Here is an 18618-nt window from a genome sequence, read left to right on the forward strand (position 1 = left end):
TCAAGTCTCTGCAGAGCTGAAAATGGAATATTTCTCCCCGAGGTGGCTCCGGTCACGATTTTCTAACCTGGTCTCGTTGAGGGCCTCAAGCACAGTTTTCCTAACAAAACCCCACCCTCCCAACAGTGCAAGGCTTCAGTGCCCAGCTGTGCACCCAACAGGCATCAACATGACCCTCTTACTTGCTGCCTGCACCTGCCTGACACCACTCTTTAAGTCATGAATAAGAAGAAGAATGCTGCCCTTCTCCAAACTGGGACAGGGAACGACAACCCAAAATAAAGACTTCCACAGAGGGTGACAAAAGAACCAGCTCACAACTTGGCGAGGTGGCTCATTTTATGTTCCCTTAAAACACGTGGGACAGGCTTCCTTCAAGCAATAGATTTTTACCTTTTTTTATGGAAAAGAACGAGTTCTTTCACTAGCCACAGGCTATGGCTCCTCTTTCTAACTCACTCTTAGAGAGTTGCGCTGGATGTGCCTCCTTACCCGCAGAGACCCTAAGCACTGCGGTCTGTGTCCTCATCCCCAAAACCAACAGGATCAAGGCTTGGACACCTCTCCCAGGAATCTGAAACCGAGGTGCTTAGAGATGGAGATCAGTGGGTTTCCTGCTGCTCAGCAGAATCATCTGGACAGCTTTTCTGAACTATGGGCTTCTAAATCAGACTCATGACATGCTGAATCCAACTGGGGGCGGGGGATGGGGTTGTACCCCAGAAATCTACTTGTTTCATAAGCAACCCGGGAATTGCTCATATGTACTTAGGTTTGGGGTGACTAAGTCAACCCCTGAGGTGATCATGAATACCTGAATTGAAAGTTCATGTAGGGGTGCCTGGGCGGCTCAGTTGGTTAAGCGTCTGCCTTGGGCTCAGGTTATGATCTCAGGGTCCTGGGATGGAGCCTCGCATGGGGCTCCCTCTCTCTCTGCCTCTCCCCCTGCTCATGCTCTTGCTCTCAAATGAATAATTTAAAAAATCTTTAAAAAAGAAAGTTCCCGTAGCCCTAGGCTTGTGCTGAGCACCATGGTAAGCCCCAGCCACAAGAATGCAGCCTGTGGAAGACACATAGAAGTGCGAGACCAGGAAGCCCGAGAGAGGGGATGGCACCACCTCTAAGGCTGGACCCTCAGGCTTCTTTCAACAAGACCTCTTTTTACTAGTTTGTACTCATTTGAATGTGCTTTTTGTTCTTTGCAAATCATACCCATCCTCGAACACTTATTAGGAGCAAAACTTCACACTTGGAAACGTCAGTTTTTTTCACAACCGCTGTTAGAGATCCCATTTTCTGGATGAGGAAACAGGTACAGAGGCAAGTACCCTGCCCCAAATGAGAGAACTGTTAAGCAGCAGATCGAGGAGTAAAACTCAGGCCAGCTGCCCCACAGCCCATGCTGTAAGCCACTATGCTACAGAAGTTGATTTTAAAAAAAAGGTTAACAGAGAGGAAACACCCTTGTGGCTGGCTCATGAGACATGATGAAAATACAAGTCACCCTAAAGACTATAAAACAAATGGCACCATAAAGCAGGCAGGGTGGAGCAAATGCATGAAGACGTCTTGGATGTCGTGAGCATGGGGGTTCCATCTCCTCTGCAAAGTCTAGCAGGCCTCATTGTAAGCAGTACAGATGCTTTTCTAAACCGTGGCACTGGGTCTGAGGATGAGATGCTACATGTTTTTTCAACCCCAAATTAAAAGAAATTACAGATACAAAGTCTAAGAAAGTTGATTAGCCCAGGGACAGTTAAAAAGCGCTGGATAGTCTCATCCGGGCACCCATGCACTTCCAAGCTCGCAGGGGCGTGATGTGCATGAAGCCACCCCTTCTTGGCCCTTCTGGCTCTGGTCAGAATGGAGCTGGCTGAGAACCATCGGACAGAAACACCAAAAATGAAAGTATTCATAACAAAAGAAGAACACTCACTATAATAATGAGGGATGTCTCTTACCTGGGCCCAAGCTTAGTCTCAGGAGTATTTTTGTTAAATTATTAGAACAGTAAGAATAATTCAGTAAAAATAACTTTTTTAAAGAAAGATTCATCAGTGAGATGTCAATAAATGTTAAAAAGGCAGGCATCCATGTGGCCGGTCTCCTGAGGCTGTTTTAAAAAACTATCTTGTGGGGGAGCCTGGGAGGCTCAGTCGGTTAAGGTTGACCTTTGGCTCAGGTCATGATCCCAGGGTCCTGGGATCAAATCCCACATCCGGCTCCCTGCTCAGCAGAGTCTGCTTCTCCCTCTCCCTCTGCCATTCCGCCTCACTCGTGCTCTCTCTCGCCTAAATAAATAAATGAAATCTTAAAAAAAAAAAAAAAACCCAAACCACCTTGCGTTCACTTTGACGTAGACACTAGACATACTGAGTAGCTCCCTGGGCTATCTGGCACTGGGTCCAGGGTTTATCACGAACCGGAATCCAAATCTTCTCTGAGGCTTGGCAGTGGCACGCTGCAGACCCGAATGCAGATCTACAGAATCCACAATGGTCTGGGAGAAATAAATCTCTGGGCTCAGATTTAATTTTGACAACCAAACCCAACAGAAAAGAGAGCAGCCCTGCTGGAGGACTGTGAATCCAGTTACTGCGGCTGTGCGGGTGGAAGGAGCAGACTTCCTGAGCTGACAGATAAAATTAGCAGCTAATGTGATAACTAACCATTCCATAATGAAACAATCTGGCACCCCTGTCGGCGTCCGGCTGTGGCTAATCTGTCCTGGAACTCGGTGCTAGTGCGGAAGGGACTCCTCTCTGGGTTCCTGCTCGCAGCCTTCCCCGTCCACTCACAGGTAAGGATGATCCACTCTCTCTCCCCAGACACTTTAGTGTTTTCAATGTGCTGTCTTTCCGTATTCCCTCTGGCCCAGACCGCCCTCACAAACACTAAGCCAGTGCCCTGAGGAACCGCGGAGGACACGAGAAGTAGATGAGAATGGCTCAGGTCAGGTATATGTGCACCGCTTGCCTGCACAGTCTCCCCACTTACCATGCAGGGATGGAGGCACTACTGGTCACACTCTATGGCTCATTCTACCTACTGTCTCTGAACCACCAGGAAGGGACCAGAGCCTGGACTTGGGTCAACTCTACCTGTGCGGGGGAAATGCTGGGCTTGTCACTACCCATGCCACTTTCTCAAACACAGAAGGACGAGGAGACAGTGACCTTATGGATCTTGTTCATCCTGAAATGCCTGACATGCGGGGCCACACTTGGCCGGAAGTATATAATGTGAAATGGAGGATGGATGGAAAGATGGACAGATAGATGGATGGACGGACAGTCATGTTGAGAGTGGAAATAAACCTTTTCTTCCCAGAGCTAGCACTCCTTCTTGACTCAGGCCACAGTCATACAGGCTGAGTATTTTCTCAGGTACCCATAGGAAGAGAGGCAGGCAGAGACAAGGGAAAAAAGAGAGAGAAAAAGTATCAATGTTCCAACCCTACATCATCACCGAAACCCGCCAAGTCTTCAGCCGCGAGGAAGACATGAGCGGACCTCTCCCTATGCTTCGGAGGTATTTAGGGCTAGGATGACTCTTCCTGGAGGACAACTGTATCAAAAGCCTTCATTAATATCTTACTTCTAAGAATTTATAGAAAACCATCATAGATGGTGCTCAGATAATTCTGTAGAAGGACAGTCACTGGAGGATCATCAATAAAATAGAAGATGAATTCACAAAAAAGGTCTACTACTTTCCCATCCATTCCTGGTATAGGAGACTGACTCAGAAGACTGTCTCTTCCCTTGGGGATTTGGTATGAGGCCATTCCGGAAGTTAGACCAAAAACAGAATGTGGAGTCGTTAATGGAGATTACATGGATTCAGAGAAGAAATGAGAACTACTCACCTTCTGCCTCACTCCTTGAGTCTCGTTGAATGTGTTGCTAACAGAAGACAACTTTTCAAGTGCCCCATGTGTAGGTTAATTAAAAGATCCATCTTATTTCCCAATGGAGAAGACACGGACTTTCGTTAACATATGAATTAATCCTTCCAGTCCTGGCCCACCCATTCACTCCTTCCCACTCCTCCGATCCCACTAAAAATTCAAGAGGACTAAATCAATCACATCTTAAGTGGAATTCTCTGGAACCAAATTCTGTGCTTTGTCAAGGGTGGAAAGCTGAATGGGAGATCCAGCAAAACCAGTACTTATCTGCTACCTAATCTGAAGATAATTAAAAAAAAAAATCAAGGAGGCAGTTTTGACAATCCAATTAACCAGCTGCATAAGGAAATGAACCACATCACAGTAGAGGAGTAAGTCAAGTTCTTTGCCTTGGCCATCACGTGAAGAAAGCTTGCAATCAAATCAAATTACAGGATAGAGAAGGATGCTTCCACCAATATTGACACCACAGCAGAGAAAATTTTCTCCATGAAAGGTAACTGACACAAGCCCTGAAAAGTTCACTCTTGAAGCCTCTCGGAATGTGTTTAGTTCTGAGCACGTCCAGGGTTTTGGCTTAGGAAGCTGGGGCTCAAGCGAACATCCTTCTCCCAACGTTCTCATAGAGTGAAGCCACCAGACGTCACCAGCTAGCGCACAAAAGCTTACCTGGTTCCTTCTGCCAATCCGATTTGGTCCCGGAGGCTTCGTGGGGGACTTGGTGCTCTGGGGGCTCCCGCCATTCTCGGCGACCTTCCCTACACTCATTACCGCTGACATCATGGTGTTGACGGAAGACAAGTCTGAACCTTCCAAGCCAACGGGCGAACTTGACGTCATTGGGTCAAGGGTTTAAGCTTCTAAGAAGCCTCTGCCATAGAACTGAAAATCGGAAATTGCTGCTGTTGATCACTGCGAAGTTTAGCCTCTGTCAGAGCCAGGTGGCGCTGGCCATGGCTACCATAACCGTAAGTCAGGTCAAAACACCTAAAGCCCTCCTTCTTCAGTTCAAGCTGATACTCGTGCCCAAAATGACTTAAGCTTTCATGTAAATGAGGCGTTGTCATACCGAGACTGATAACCTTGCTTCCTTTTTGAGTGTATGCACCGACACAACCCCCAAAACCAGCAGACGCAGGTCTCTTGGCTTTCCCTAATCTTTCATTAGGCAGAGCAGGAAAGGCTAAGCCAACAATTAGGAAGCCCAGGGAGCTGACATTTGGCCAGCACCCTCCTCATAACCTAACTCATTTACTACCACATGAATGTTCTAGACTTAACAACTAATGATGAGGAATCGTCCGGTCTCCCTAACTCCACTGCTGCAATGCAGTGATTTTACAGGGGGGTGCCGAATTATGTAAGACAACTGAGAAGCCAATCTTATCAGAGTTATAACCAAATTTCAAAGCAACGTAAAAAAGACGGTTTCTTAAAATATACGAGTAGGTAATGTGCCTATACCCCAGAAAGTGGACAGAAGAAAAACCCAGCCCCCACTGCCCATTACCTCCATTCTCTGCCCCAACTGATACACTATGAGACTTTCCCCTGCTATAGCTATCATCCACGACGAGTAAGAAGGGAGTCTGCGTTTGCTTCTTTTTTTTCGTCTCTTGTATCACTTGTTGACACTGGAAGGGAAGCAAAGGGCATAAAAGATTCAGTGAATGCCTTCTCCGGTAGTGAAGAAAAAAACTGAAACCATGTATCTGTCGTAATCTCAGGCCACTATATTCACCAGAATACACAAAAGGGAGGCGATTTTAAGTCATCTTCTTCTTCCAAAACCACAATCTGTGGTTGTTTTCTCGATCTTAACTCATGTTCCCTACAGTGCTGTCACCCTCACTCCCAACAGCCAAAACGATTCTGTGGTATTTTATTTTCTGGGAGCTCCTATTTACACCCACATCGAGTTTTCCTTCATACTCTACCCCCGACCCCCAAAAGTATTCAGACTCCTACTTGACCCCTCCTCCCGCCTCTACCTAAAACTGACAGAGGGGGAGGCAGGAAAGGAACTCCCAGAAGTCTCATCATGGTCTAGAAGGTATTAGGTCAGACCTTGTCAGATGAACAGAATGACCAAACGGAACACCAGGGCTCATGGCCATTCAGGCTTTACTAGTTCCATACCTTTCCATGGCTATATATGGGGCCAGAAATAAAGTCTGCAGGTAAACTACTTCCCTCATTTTATCTGGGAAAATACAGAGCCAAAGCCCTGCCTGTAAGCCACATATCCTATGATCCCACAGTGTGCCTCAACTGGACTTGTAGTCAAAGATCAAGCTCATTATCTCAGCAGCCAAGCGAACGCTCAGAAACACCACCAGAGAGAACATGATTTCTTGTGGTTTCCTCCTCCAACTTCAGGGGATGTGACCTAGGATATGACACATGGCAACACCCAGAGCAGCTACAAATGTGTCCAGCAGCAGAGCAGGAAAAGCCTGGGGATATATCAAGTGATGTTGCCATCAGCTGAGAAGTCTTGGGGTAAAATCTTACCCAAAGAGCCAAAGGGAGTCTCACGAACAGTACTTTTCTAGTCAAGAGATAAAACGTGCCTTCCTTGTTGACAGGCATTTTGAAGGTATGGTTATAATGGGTTTGCAAATGGTGAGTAAATGGATTAGCTGCAGAAACACACTACTGAAGACAACTGACCTGGGCGTAACCCACACGTCTTTCCCACACAGAGAGAAGAGCTACATCCAAAATTAAAGAAAAAAGCCAAACTGCTGTCCTTCGGTGAAATTTTGCCATTCTAAAAGACCATTAAAAATTGTGCTTCAAACTTCCTGTTTTTAACGGTCTCTGAAAATTTATTTGGGAGATTTCTCTCTAGGAAAAACAATGAGACACAAGCACACACACGTAAGTGGGCATACACACATGCACACGTGATTTCTTTCTAACTGCATTTCTAGGGGTGCCTGGGTGGCTCAGCGGTTGAGCATCTGCCTTCAGCCCAGGGCGTGATCCTGGAGACCCGGGATCGAGTCCCACGTCGGGCTCCCTGCAGGGAGCCTGCTTATCCCTCTGCCTGGGTCTCTCTCTCTCTCTCCCCCTCTCTGTGTCTCTCATGAATAAATAAATAAAATCTTAATATATATATATATATATATATATATATATATATATATATATATATATATATTTTTTTTTTTTTTTATGCCCATGAGGCAGCTCCTGCAGCCCTTTCGCAGCTCCACAGGGTCAGGGCTGCCTCCCTCCTGCCCCAGGCCAGGGAAGGAGGCTGTGGTCAGGGCTTGGGCAGCTCATCCAGGACCCCCACTCCCCTGTAAGCCCTGTTCTGTGCAGGGCAGACCCAAGCCATGACCTTTGCAGCCCTTCCTAGGTGCATGGACCCCGACACGTGATGACAAATCCCCCCACCCTGTGGTCCAGGGTGGACGCTCAGGGATCTCTGTGTCATCCTGGCCCATGAGCAGGCTTGCTCTTCACAAACTGAAGAGCAAAATATATGTATATATTTTTTACATGAATATATTGAATATATGCATATATGTTACATGAATATATATGTGTATATTCATGTTAACAGAGCCCGATTACTAGTAAGAATTTTTGTTAGTCATTATAACATCAAAGAGATTCTTGCAAGCACCCTCCGTGACTTCGATATATAATAGCTAGCCATCGCTGTAATAGCTAAACAACGTAAGGACTGAAGGCTGCAAGGACTTATCCCAGTTGGAAAAGAAGAAAAGCCATGCAAACTTGTTGTTTCCCATTTTGTCTGGACAGGAAGACATTTGCTACATTCACTTCCTCCTTTGGGATGGAAGTGTAAAGTGTGACACTACCCACTGATGACGCCAGGATCACTTACATTTACTTCCTTTCTTTACCTACTTTATTATTATTTTTTTTTTTTTAGATTTTATTTATCTATTAGAAACAGAGAGAGAGAGGCGGAGACATAGGCAGAGGGAGAAGCAGGCCCCATGCAGGGAGCCTGACATGGGACTCGATCCCGGGCCTCCAGGATCACACCCTGGGCTGAAGGTGGCAGGCACTAAACTGCTAAGCCATCAGTCCGCCCCTCTTTACCTACTTTAAATATAGGCAGCAATCTATTTTTTTTTTAATAGAGACTTCTCATCTCTGATCAGAAAGTATAATTAGCAAAAAGAACCCCAAAGCTACACTATTTGAAAAGAAGAGCACAGTCTTTGGGGTCACCCCTGAAAAGCTGTTTCAGAAGCAACCCATTTCAGCCCCAAGGAGCCATTTATAGGCTATAGGCTTTGACTCTGGTTTACTCCTGTGTCTTATACTGGAGTTCTCCCTTTGGGAGGATAAGACAGGAAAGAAGAGAAAGGACCTGGTGTAAATAAGGTTGCTCATCATCCCAAGTTACGGGGGAAAAAAAAAATCTGCCTTAGCATTAAGGCACATCTATGCACTAAGCTAACCAGAGGCCGGTTGGCCAGTACTGGTTAATTTTTCCCACCCACGCCCAACCCTAGACTCTACTGGGGTTATAACCCAAACTAACAAACTTAAACCTTCTGAGACTGGATCTCAGGGATGAAAGCAAAGTTAAACCGTGTAAAGTCCGTGTACAAAGCACTTTTTTTTTATGGATTTTTTATTTTTTATATATTTATGATAGTCACATCAGAGAGAGAGAGAGAGGCAGAGACACAGGCAGAGGGAGAAGCAGGCTCCATGCACCGGGAGCCCGACGTGGGATTCGATCCCGGGTCTCCAGGATCGCGCCCTGGGCCAAAGGCAGGCGCCAAACTGCTGCGCCACCCAGGGATCCCTTTCTTTATGGATATTAAAAGTCTTGGTATCTTCAGTCTTTCCTTTGCTCCCTGATACCATCCTACACATCAGCCCCACTACTGCAAATAGCAACAATCAAATGACAATAAACAAGGTAAGTCACCGAGCCCATTCTAACGCAATGTGCTCCAACTGGAACCAGAGAGGACTGGGAGCCCAGATGAAGTCCCCAAATCACAGGTAAGAAAAGCAGCCATCGTCTTCATTGACGTGGCCAAGCAGACTTGCCTGGCGGTCCAGTTTTCAACACAAACAGTCAGAATCTGGGGGCGGGGGGAAGGGGGGAAAGCAGGGATCAGGGGTGTGTCTGAGGCACTCTTCCTGTGAGGCCAATACTCGACACCCTCTGAGATTTCCCATCCCACACTCCAGGCCCATTGGACCAGGAAGAGCTAGCGATTCAGGGTTACAATTTCACTGTGGTTTTGCATCAAAGCCTCAGCAGGACCACGGGGAAGAAACAGGGCAACTCAACAGGGGAATGTAGGGGATGGGAGGGAGAGGGAAAGTAAGACTCAACACTCCGAGTTATTGTGACTCCAGGAAAGTCAATAAAGTTTAACTGACCTGTTTTCTTCGTCTTATCAAGCTGGCCCTCTTTACGGAGGAGCTGGCGCTGGCGGAGCCCAGACGTGGGCAGGGTCACACCTCAAAGCCACCACCTCTGGAGCACAGAGTCAGAGCAACCTGCACAAATGAGAAAAGGCGATGTGAAGGGGGTGTCAGGACCAGAAATGATCCCGTCTCTGGGCCTTTTGTTCTACTTGATACCAGAAGTCACCAGTTAAGGACAACAGAACGTTTCCCATCCCCGCCTGCATGCATCAGCAAGCTTCTAGCTCCTAGGGTTTCCTCTGGAGCTGCTCATGAGCATCAGAGCGAGGGCAACTGGAGTCCAGCGTGCCCTGGACAGACAGGAACCCCCCCAAAGCACCCCTAACATGTCACGACGCACCGGGTGCCAACACTGTGTGGGAGCAGCTCAGACCACTGGCCCCAGGCGGAGCTCTGGGCATCTCAGTGGCATGGTAATAGCAGAGCCAGATGGGCCGCCGGTTTTAAGGCAGAGAAGACAACACCAAGTGCCATCAGCCACAGAGTGGAAAGAAGACGACAGCTGGAGGGAATAAACAACATGGAACCAAATGGTCCCTTAATGGAAAGGGCAGATTAGTACACTTTCTCCTGAGTGGTGGTGAAGTGCCCAGGACAGTTCAGAGGGGACCCGATACGTATCTTCTCCTTACTGTGGAGAGGATACAGAAAACTTCAAGTTACACACGTCCCTCAAGAGTTTGAGCAAGTCTGGTCTGGGGGGCCAGGGACCTCCAGCCCCAGCCCTGGGAGAAAGCAGGCCCTCTGCAAAGTCCCAGAGCCCTGGAATGCAGCCTTTCCCAGCATTTCCCAGAGCCGCCCTGTGCAGCCACATTCTGTTTCTGGAAACAGCATCCCCAGCTAAACTGAGAAGTGCCCGAGTGGGAGACCGAAGGACATAAATCAAACCACCACATGGACAAACCCTGTTGAGAAACACATGCTTGGCCCATTTTCTCATTTTGATCCTCTTTCAGGGCGTCTGGAAGAAAGCTGCTCCCTTGGGTCACACACCCAGTTATCATCCTGGGCATCACTCCCTCTGCTGGGTTGGGGTGAGAAAGTGCCACCAACCCCCCCCCCACCCCCGCCCCCAGCAGCTCCTCAGAGATTTCTAACAAGTTCACTGCTTCAACTCTCCATCTTTTCTCTTTGCCCCTTTCCCTCTTGAAAAGTTCTTTGGATTTTGTACCAAGTATCAAGAAACAAGGAGCAACTCCAAGAGACAGCCCCTGAATGGGATGGAGACCCAGTAGGCCTTGAGGAATCCTTATTACCACCCCAGTAATTCCCAATGGTTTGAGGGGAGCAAGAACCTAATTAAGGGGCTGGTAAAAAAAAATTATGGAGCTTCCCACAGCAAAGTGCACATATTCTACTACACCTAACATTTTCCTTCAGCATCAAAAGTTCAGGGACCCCAGAAACTCATCCTAGGGGTAAGCAGAACAAGAATCCTGTTTTCACTTGACATATAACCCGCTTTCCTTTAAACTATGAATCAAGTCAAGTTTATCAAAATTCCCATGAGGTTTTAGAAATGCACAAAACATCCTTTCAGATCATCCCCACCCAAACTTAAGGTGAAACACTGTGGAAGAAAAAAAAAAAACCACCACAAAAAACCAGGCCGAATTTCCCTGTTAGTATTCATTTCTTAATTCACAGCAAATTTTAAACAATTTTCTTACAGACTTTATTTATCTGAGATTGAGAGAGCGAGCGAGTGAGAGCGGGAGAGCACGCACACAAGTAGGGGGAGGGATAAGGAGAGGGAAAGGGGGAAGCAGGCTCCCCCCTGGGCAGGGGACCCCATGTGGGGTTCATCCCAGGACCCTGAGATCACAACCTGAGCCAAAGGCAGACGCTGAACCGACCGAGCCACCCAGGCACCCCTCACAGCAAATTTTAATGGGAAGAAAGTCTGGAGAGGAACAGCTCCACGGTTGTTTTTCTAGAAATTACCACGGTCTCCAAGTAAATAAAGTGAATTCTAGTTCTATATATAATTATTTAAAACACACATCAGATAGATGAGTCTCTGGAATTTAAACTTGCCGGAATATAATAACTAAGACTCTCATTAAAATTTGAACTTGCTCCCTCCCCTCATTTAAAAAAAAAAAAATCCTTTAGAAAAGTCCACCAGGTAATCTCCTTCATACACAGAGGGAACCAAAGTTGGAGAGCGCCAACCCGACATACTGGATCCTGAAACGTCCCATCTCCTAATTTTGGATGTAAAGGATCTGAATTCTGAGAATGTCTTGCCATTAAAGCTGAGTAACAAGAGTCACTACCCTGTTTGGGGTTCCATCAGGCCTGAGGGATTCACAGAACTCAGCAAGTGGAAAAATACAGCATAGTTCTGGGAAGAAAATTCAAGATACCCCTTACCTCTATCACCATGGCCTGGGGCAGGGAGTGGGGCGGGGAGAAGAAGGAAGAAAAGGAGGGGAAAAAGAGACCAGGTGAGGAGAGGCTGTGTCCTGGAAGGTGACTCCTGCAGGGGAATGCGAGGAGCACAGGCTGGGAATCTGGAAGGGTGGGTGGGTCTCTCGGGGCTCCCATGGGAGGATGCTGAACCTCTGGGTTTGCATTCCCACACAGGCTCTGCCCAGATCCAATGGAAGCAGGAGGACTTGCAAAGGGCAGAGGTCCATCTGCAAGGATGAGGGGGCAGGGCCGGCCAGCCGGCAGGCCTCCAGCCTCCAGCCCCCAGTCCCTGAGGAGATAAGGGACAATGCTATGTAAAGCCAGAAAGAAAAGATTAAGGAGCCTGTCTCCAGGTCCAAGAGATAGCAAAGAGGAGATGAAAGATAAAAGGGAAGATGGGCTAGAAACAAAGCTGCTCAGCTTCGGAAAACCCAGAGGATTCTTCAGGGAAATCTAAAATCTGTCCTAAGGCCTGCAGGACAGATGGGTAAGTTAGATGCCTCGGAGGACAGCAGAGGATGCTATAATAGGGAACTTTACAACACCAGCCCGGAGAGCTGCGGTGCTGAGCCTACAGACGCCCACCAATACTTGGGATGGTTGACTCGCTGCTGCAACAGCCTGGCCGGTTGGGGCCAACCCATGACGCTCAAGGCTCCAAGTTAACGCTCTAGCGGGGAGGGAGCTTTAGGGCAGCAAGGATGTCTCTCTTAGAAGGGCTGAGTCAGAGAAGGAGCGCTGTTCCCTCACTCTGAGCTAGGCCCGGGACCGAACCAAGCCAGACTGGCTGGGCGCCGGGGCAATGCCCATTCACCGGGCCTGCAAAGCCCGGGGTCCCAGCGCTCCTCCAACGGGACAGCGTCGTGTGCACATGAAGGCTGACAGCTGCGATGACGGCTCCGAGTTCCAGGAAGCTGATGTGTTTCTTGGCGATGGGCTCGGTCTATGCCTTGCACGGGGCGGCCACCCGGGCAAGTCACCACCCCCCTCGCTGGCATGGGCTGTGGTCAAACGCAGCCGTGAGTGTCACACTGAGCACTCGAGCGGGCTGGGGACAACTGGGCGCCGTAAGCTGCTCTGGCCAGTCCTGCAAACTCCCCGCTGGATGAGGAGGGACAGCTAAGGCCGTGCATGTGGGGCCCCCCGTCGGGCTGTCTTCAGAGATTGGCCTCCAAAACATTCCTCGCCCCGACTTTCATCTCAAGACTACAGGGAGGCTTTCTAAGCTGCCAATCGAAGCTCTCCATGCTCTGACTTGGTTTACCTTCTGGGCCTCTTGCACCAGTCCCCGTGGTTACCACTCTATTCAGTTTCTTCCCCCAGAGTGCAGGTCTGCATGCTGGCCCGCCCCATCCTATCCCTCAGGGGCCACCGTGCTACAAGGCCTCCCTCATTCCCACTGAGAGAATTCCTGAAGCTCTTTGTTATAAAACTCTGCCTCTGCCGTATTCATACTAAGGCCACTAATGATGATGAGGGTGGCTAATGAGCTTTGAACACTACCTGCCCCCCGCTAAGTGCAGTATCTCATCGAATCCTCTTGGCCACACCCGAGGAGTACTGGTCCCACTGCACAGATGAGAAGACTAAGGTGGGCGGGGGGGGGGTTAGCAACCCACCCCCAAGATCACGGTGGTAGAGCAAAGTGAATCCAGCTTCTAAATGCTGCTAAGTTTCTTCTGGACAAAATCTGTAACCCTGGCCCAGGACTTGAGGGAACAGATGCGCTCCCCCAATCCCATTCTCGGACTTGTCACAATCACATTCTGAGTCATCTCTGCCCTTCCAGGCTGCTCAGCACCTGGCCGTGCATTTCTGCCTGTTTCCAGGCAGGAAAAGAGCCCTCTCCCTACACCTCACCCCTGCCTTCCTCCCTCTTGGGCAGGTTGCACGGCACAGGGCAAGAGTTTGCAAGCACTCACCGCCCTTGCTGTGCCAAGGGATGGGGGTGGGGTGGGTGGGACGTCCGCATTCTACACCCTTGGATTCTAGGAGAAGGAAATTGGAAGGGAGCCACCAGGCGCTGCCTGGTATCCTGAACAGCCCAGTTCTGCCCAAGTGGCTGGATCCAACTGATCCACCAATGTGAACTCAGAGGCAGCCTACGTCCTCTAGGTCACTTCTGCTTCCGTGCAAATGGAAGGCAGGCCCAGAGCAAAGGGAGCTCTGATGGGAAGCCTACACTTTCAGGTCCTGGGGTGTCTGTGGAGGGAAGTGGTGGGGGAAGGCAGAAGGGGAGCACAGCGGGTTGGGAGGGAAGAGGCAAGATTGCAGAGATCAAAAATGAAGCAAACACCACGCGAAGGCAAGCGACAAGTTAACTACCACTGACCCTCCCACACAGGCCACCCCGGAGTGTCGTCCCCATGCGGCAGCATCACAGACCTTTGCTAGAAATGCAGATTCTCAATATCCGTAAGTCAGGTCATTACGCTGTCCACCTCAAACCTACACGGTGCCTATATCAAGGATATTGCAATAAGACCAAAAGGAAAAAAGAAATACAGACACTCGGGCCCCACTCCAGACCGATGACATCGAAAATACCTCTGGGGATGGGTCCTGTACATCTGTATGGTAGCTCTCAGGGGATTCTGATGTAGCCTTGAGAACCAGCAGCTATCTTTACAGAGAATTCTGGAAGAAGGGTGACACAAAACCAAGGATCTCCCTGAGAAACTTTCCTTCTGTGAGGATTAAGAAGGAGCCACTGTTTTATCACAGCCCCAGAGCAAAAATCAAGATCTCAGTTTTAATTTGAGCTATATTTACCACTATGAATGAGTGAGTGAACGAATGAAAAAAGGAAGGAAGGAGAGCACGTGTGTGGGACTAATCTATGCAGGGCCTGTTTCAGCTGCTCAGGAATGGGGGCAAATGTCAGATGTGAACTTCAGACAGAGCAGGGCAGGCCTGCAGTGCATGGGATGCGAAAACCACTCGGCCTGGCCTCTAGGGAGCTCTGGATCCTCAAAGCCACCTCTCCAGCGAATGGCATTCACCAAGTTGTCACTCACGGAAAAGGTGCTGTGGGATGTTCTCCAAGTCGAGCCCCGGGGACAGGGTTTCTGGTGGTCCTGGACACCCTCGTGGGCCCTGCAAATTTCCCTGCTGCTCATGGGCAGTTTGTGTGCCACTAGGGGTCAGGAAGGATAACCCTGAGGGAAGCCAGCCCCGAAGAAGCTCCTATCGGCCTCAGAACCAGAGCCCTGTCTCCTGCAGTCTGTCTCTTAACAGGACCCTCGGATGGAGACGGGAAAAACCGAACAGAGATCCTTCTACAGCCTAGGGCGGCTGCCCCTCATGGGTCCTGTTTCAGGTGGCCCTGTGGAAGGAGCGGTCGCTGTTCTTAGGTAGAGGAACATTTTAATATTCAGTAAAGTGGGGAGGTGGGGAAGGGGTGGCCTAGGCGACTGACAGGTTCCATGCTGGAAGCAGCTTCTCTCTTAAAAATAAAATTCACTTGGCCATCCTGATTGTTACGTTATATACGATTTCAGCAGGGACACGAGCGTTACCTTGGAGGACAGGGTGCTTGCTTACCAAACTCAACTGCATAAGTCAGATTAAATTAACTGTTTGAAATACGAACCAGTGGAAAGGATGGACAGATTTTCTGGAACGTGCTAGATAAAACCATCCATGGGGCCCTACTCTTCTTCCTCTATCTCTCCACAGGGCTCTTGGCTTCTTCGGAGGACGAAGTCTGGCTTCTAAACTTCTCTGTCGGTCAGTAAGACCGTGAAGAAGCGGGCTCTGCTCCTTGCAGCTCTTCTCCCGGGAGCGAGTCTTACTGACAGGATCGAAGCCAAGTCACAGCAGCCACATGGCAGGCATTTGCTGCCTTCCGGGGCGGGGGGCGGGCCTCGGTGGCCCACGGGGTGCGGCCCTGTCCCTCTCTTTCCAGGTGAGCTCGTCTTTTCCTAAACTGGCCACCAGGATCTGCTATTTTGTAATCTTCTTGCCCAACTTAGCAGAAATATGCATGGTTCCCTGCTCGGCCCGACGAGGTGGGTGGCCACGGGACCCTAACTCACTAAGGGACAGTCAAGTCAGAGGACACACTGGGCGCTGTCACCCACCCCCAGGGCATAAAAGGCTCCACCAGGATCTACAAGCAGAAGATGTCTCCCTGCAGGAGCCTGAATTTAGAAGCCCCCACCCTACCCCACCCTGAGATCCGTCCAGCTGGCTTATCAGGAAAGGGTAGGGAGAGGGCTCCCTCCACATCACACCTTGACAGAGCAATTTAAAAACAGAAAGGGAGACTACTGCTATAATAGAAAATAGGATTTAAATAAGGGTATGTCAGAAGTCTGGTGTACATCCAACTCCATGCCTTTCAGAGCACCTCCTTCCCTAATCATGAGGGGGCATTAACCCTCTGTGACATAAACTCTGCGCTGGAAAATGTGTTAGGCACCTTACAGATAGGTGATCCTCCCCCAACTCCTTTAAGGCAATGATGAGGGTTTTTTTGTGTGTGTTTTTTTTTTTTTTTTTTTTTTGCCAGCTATTAAGCAGTCCCTAAGGGGCAGGGGCAGGATCCTAGACTGGGGTTGTCAGATTCCAAAATTCTTACACTTTGCTCTGCACCACAAGGACGATCATGGAGAAACCATTCAGAGAAGGGCAATGAGCACAGGGAACCCAAGTCAGGGGTGAATAAGAAATGGCTGAAGGAACTAGAGATGTTCAGCCCAACAAAGGGAAAAACGGGAGACACCTCGAAGGACTTGCACGTGGCGGGTTGGGGGGTGACAGGACTGGTGGGGGAGATACACACTCTTCTCATGTGTCCACTACAGCGAGAATAACATTTGTACAAAGCAGTAGGTCCGGGATCTGCATGATCCTTTATACCAGAACTCTGAACAACCAGCACTGCCCACAGAATGAGGCCTCCCTAACGTAATGAGCCCCGGAAGTATGCAAGCAGAGGCTAAATAACCACTTCAGTTTTGCAGCGGGTGGGAGACTGCATCAGATCACCCTTTTGACTTTCAGATTCAGTACATCCAAGGGGATGGTCCCCTTCTACTAATTCTGTGAGATTCAGAAGCAGGCACTTAAAGAGCACGAGATGTGGAGTCTTCAATCTTGGGCTGGAAGCTCAGCTTGCCACCTACGGGGCAACCTGCTGGTCCCTGAACCTCACATCCGGAAAAGGGAGCTAGTGATACTGCTCTCGCGGTGCAGAAGTCAATCGGAGGAGTATTTACGAAGACCCTCTTCAGGCGGTACTGTGCCCGCCAGTACCACCGAGGTTACATCATTTGGCTCCACAGTGCAGTTTACCCAGCCCCTGGGCCAACTGCCCCCCAACTTCTAGATTCATCCACGGGCCTCATCTACTGCCAACGCTTTGAGGGCAGGGGTCAGTTTGATGATCTTTAAAAATTTCCATTCCAGTCCCAGAGTCTAGCAATACAGTGCAGCTGATCACGCCTGCAATCTAACGACAAGGGGCAGACCGGCCGCTGCCCCGCTCCCTGGCCACGCCGTACGGAGAGTCGGGAGTAAAAGCCCTCCAGCTTCAGTTCGCTGCTAAAACCAATCCTGGGCAGCTTGAGTTTGCTTAACCAAGGAAGCTGGCACTGCTGGCTCCCCCTACCCCGGACCTGGCTTGCTCCTGCCCAGGCTTCAGCACCTCTTCCTTTCCAGCAGTGGAACCTGAAGGCAGAGCGGCTCACACCCAGCCACTCGCCCCGACACTCCTCTGCAGTGGGTCTGGGCGCCTGTAATCACATTTACAGCCTGGAGGAGGTGGAGGCCGGAGTAAAGTTCAGTAGCCGTTTTTGCAGAGAGTTTTAGGCAATATCCTGCAACTCTTTCACAGGCCTGAGGTTGTGGGGCTGGCCTTCCAGACCCGCCGGGGGAAAGGAGCTGCAGAAACAGGATTCTCCACTCTTCCTGGAGGAGGAGCTGGATGCAAGCTAGGCACCCCCAGGGCAGGTGGGGCAACATCGGATCTGGGCTTCAAACTCCCAGAATCCCAGGCTGGTTCAGGAGGACACCCCTTCTAAAGCCAGAATTCCTTTGTGGGAGACACACTGTTGTTCGAAATGCTTCTGCCCAGACCGCTCAGAGGAGGCAATGGGGGGAGATCACACCTTTCCTCGCCTGTTGGAAAAGTGGTCAGCTGTGGTCAGAGGTTCACACGGGGGACCAGTCCACTACAGCCCATCAGCTGAGAGTGACTGCACTGGGGGAGCCTACAGCCCATGGTCCCAGGATCCGGGGAGCTCCGCAGCCTGCCCTTCATGCCCTCTAACGGGTGACCTCTTCCTTCGGTTTTGGCCTCGAAGGAAAGTATTCACCACTGTATCTATGAAGGAAAACAAATACTTTGAGATATAAGTGGGTGATAAGTGTTTATCACCAGTCAACCAATCAAAAACAGCACACAGATGGTGTTTTCTTAAAGCACGCTGAGCCCCAAACCAAAAGCTACTTGGGGGCAGGACAGGGGCGCTGGGAAGGAAGGTGCCCCGTGGGGCCAGTCCCCAGCCCCAGCCCTAATGAGCTGACCACGCAGCAGCCCTGGAGGAAGTCCGAGGCACATGGGCTCTCGGCGTTTCGGCCCTGCCCCAGCAGGAGGGTGATTAGTTCCCAACAGCTGCACACCCCGGGGTGGCCCCCACACAAAGGGCTGAGCCCCACAGCCCAGCAGGGTCCGAAACAAGCATCAAGTGCCCAAAGCATGCGGCAAGGCACTGACCGTGCCTGGGCTCTCTAGTGTGGGTTCACACGAACCTTTTGCAAGCCCCTTAACTTCCCTCCTAAGTGACAAAGAACAGGAAGGAAGATCTCAAAGAGGGAGAGATGAACGCCAGTTGAATGAGCACTCAGCC

General features: G+C 49.7%; 1 protein-coding gene across 1 annotated transcript in view; it reads right to left on the bottom strand.

Annotated features, from left to right (window-relative positions):
• Nucleotides 1-18618, bottom strand: part of RREB1 (ras responsive element binding protein 1) — a 132808-nt gene that overhangs the window by 63534 nt on the left and 50656 nt on the right. The window contains 3 exon segments of the mRNA XM_055322939.1: nt 4580-4792; nt 5421-5544; nt 9302-9421. Of these exon segments, the coding sequence (XP_055178914.1) occupies nt 4580-4750 (171 nt within the window). The 5' untranslated portion in view covers nt 4751-4792; nt 5421-5544; nt 9302-9421.

This window comes from Nyctereutes procyonoides, unplaced genomic scaffold (genome assembly GCF_905146905.1).
Source record: "Nyctereutes procyonoides isolate TBG_1078 unplaced genomic scaffold, NYPRO_anot_genome, whole genome shotgun sequence".
In the NCBI taxonomy this organism is placed as follows: Eukaryota; Metazoa; Chordata; class Mammalia; order Carnivora; family Canidae; genus Nyctereutes; species Nyctereutes procyonoides.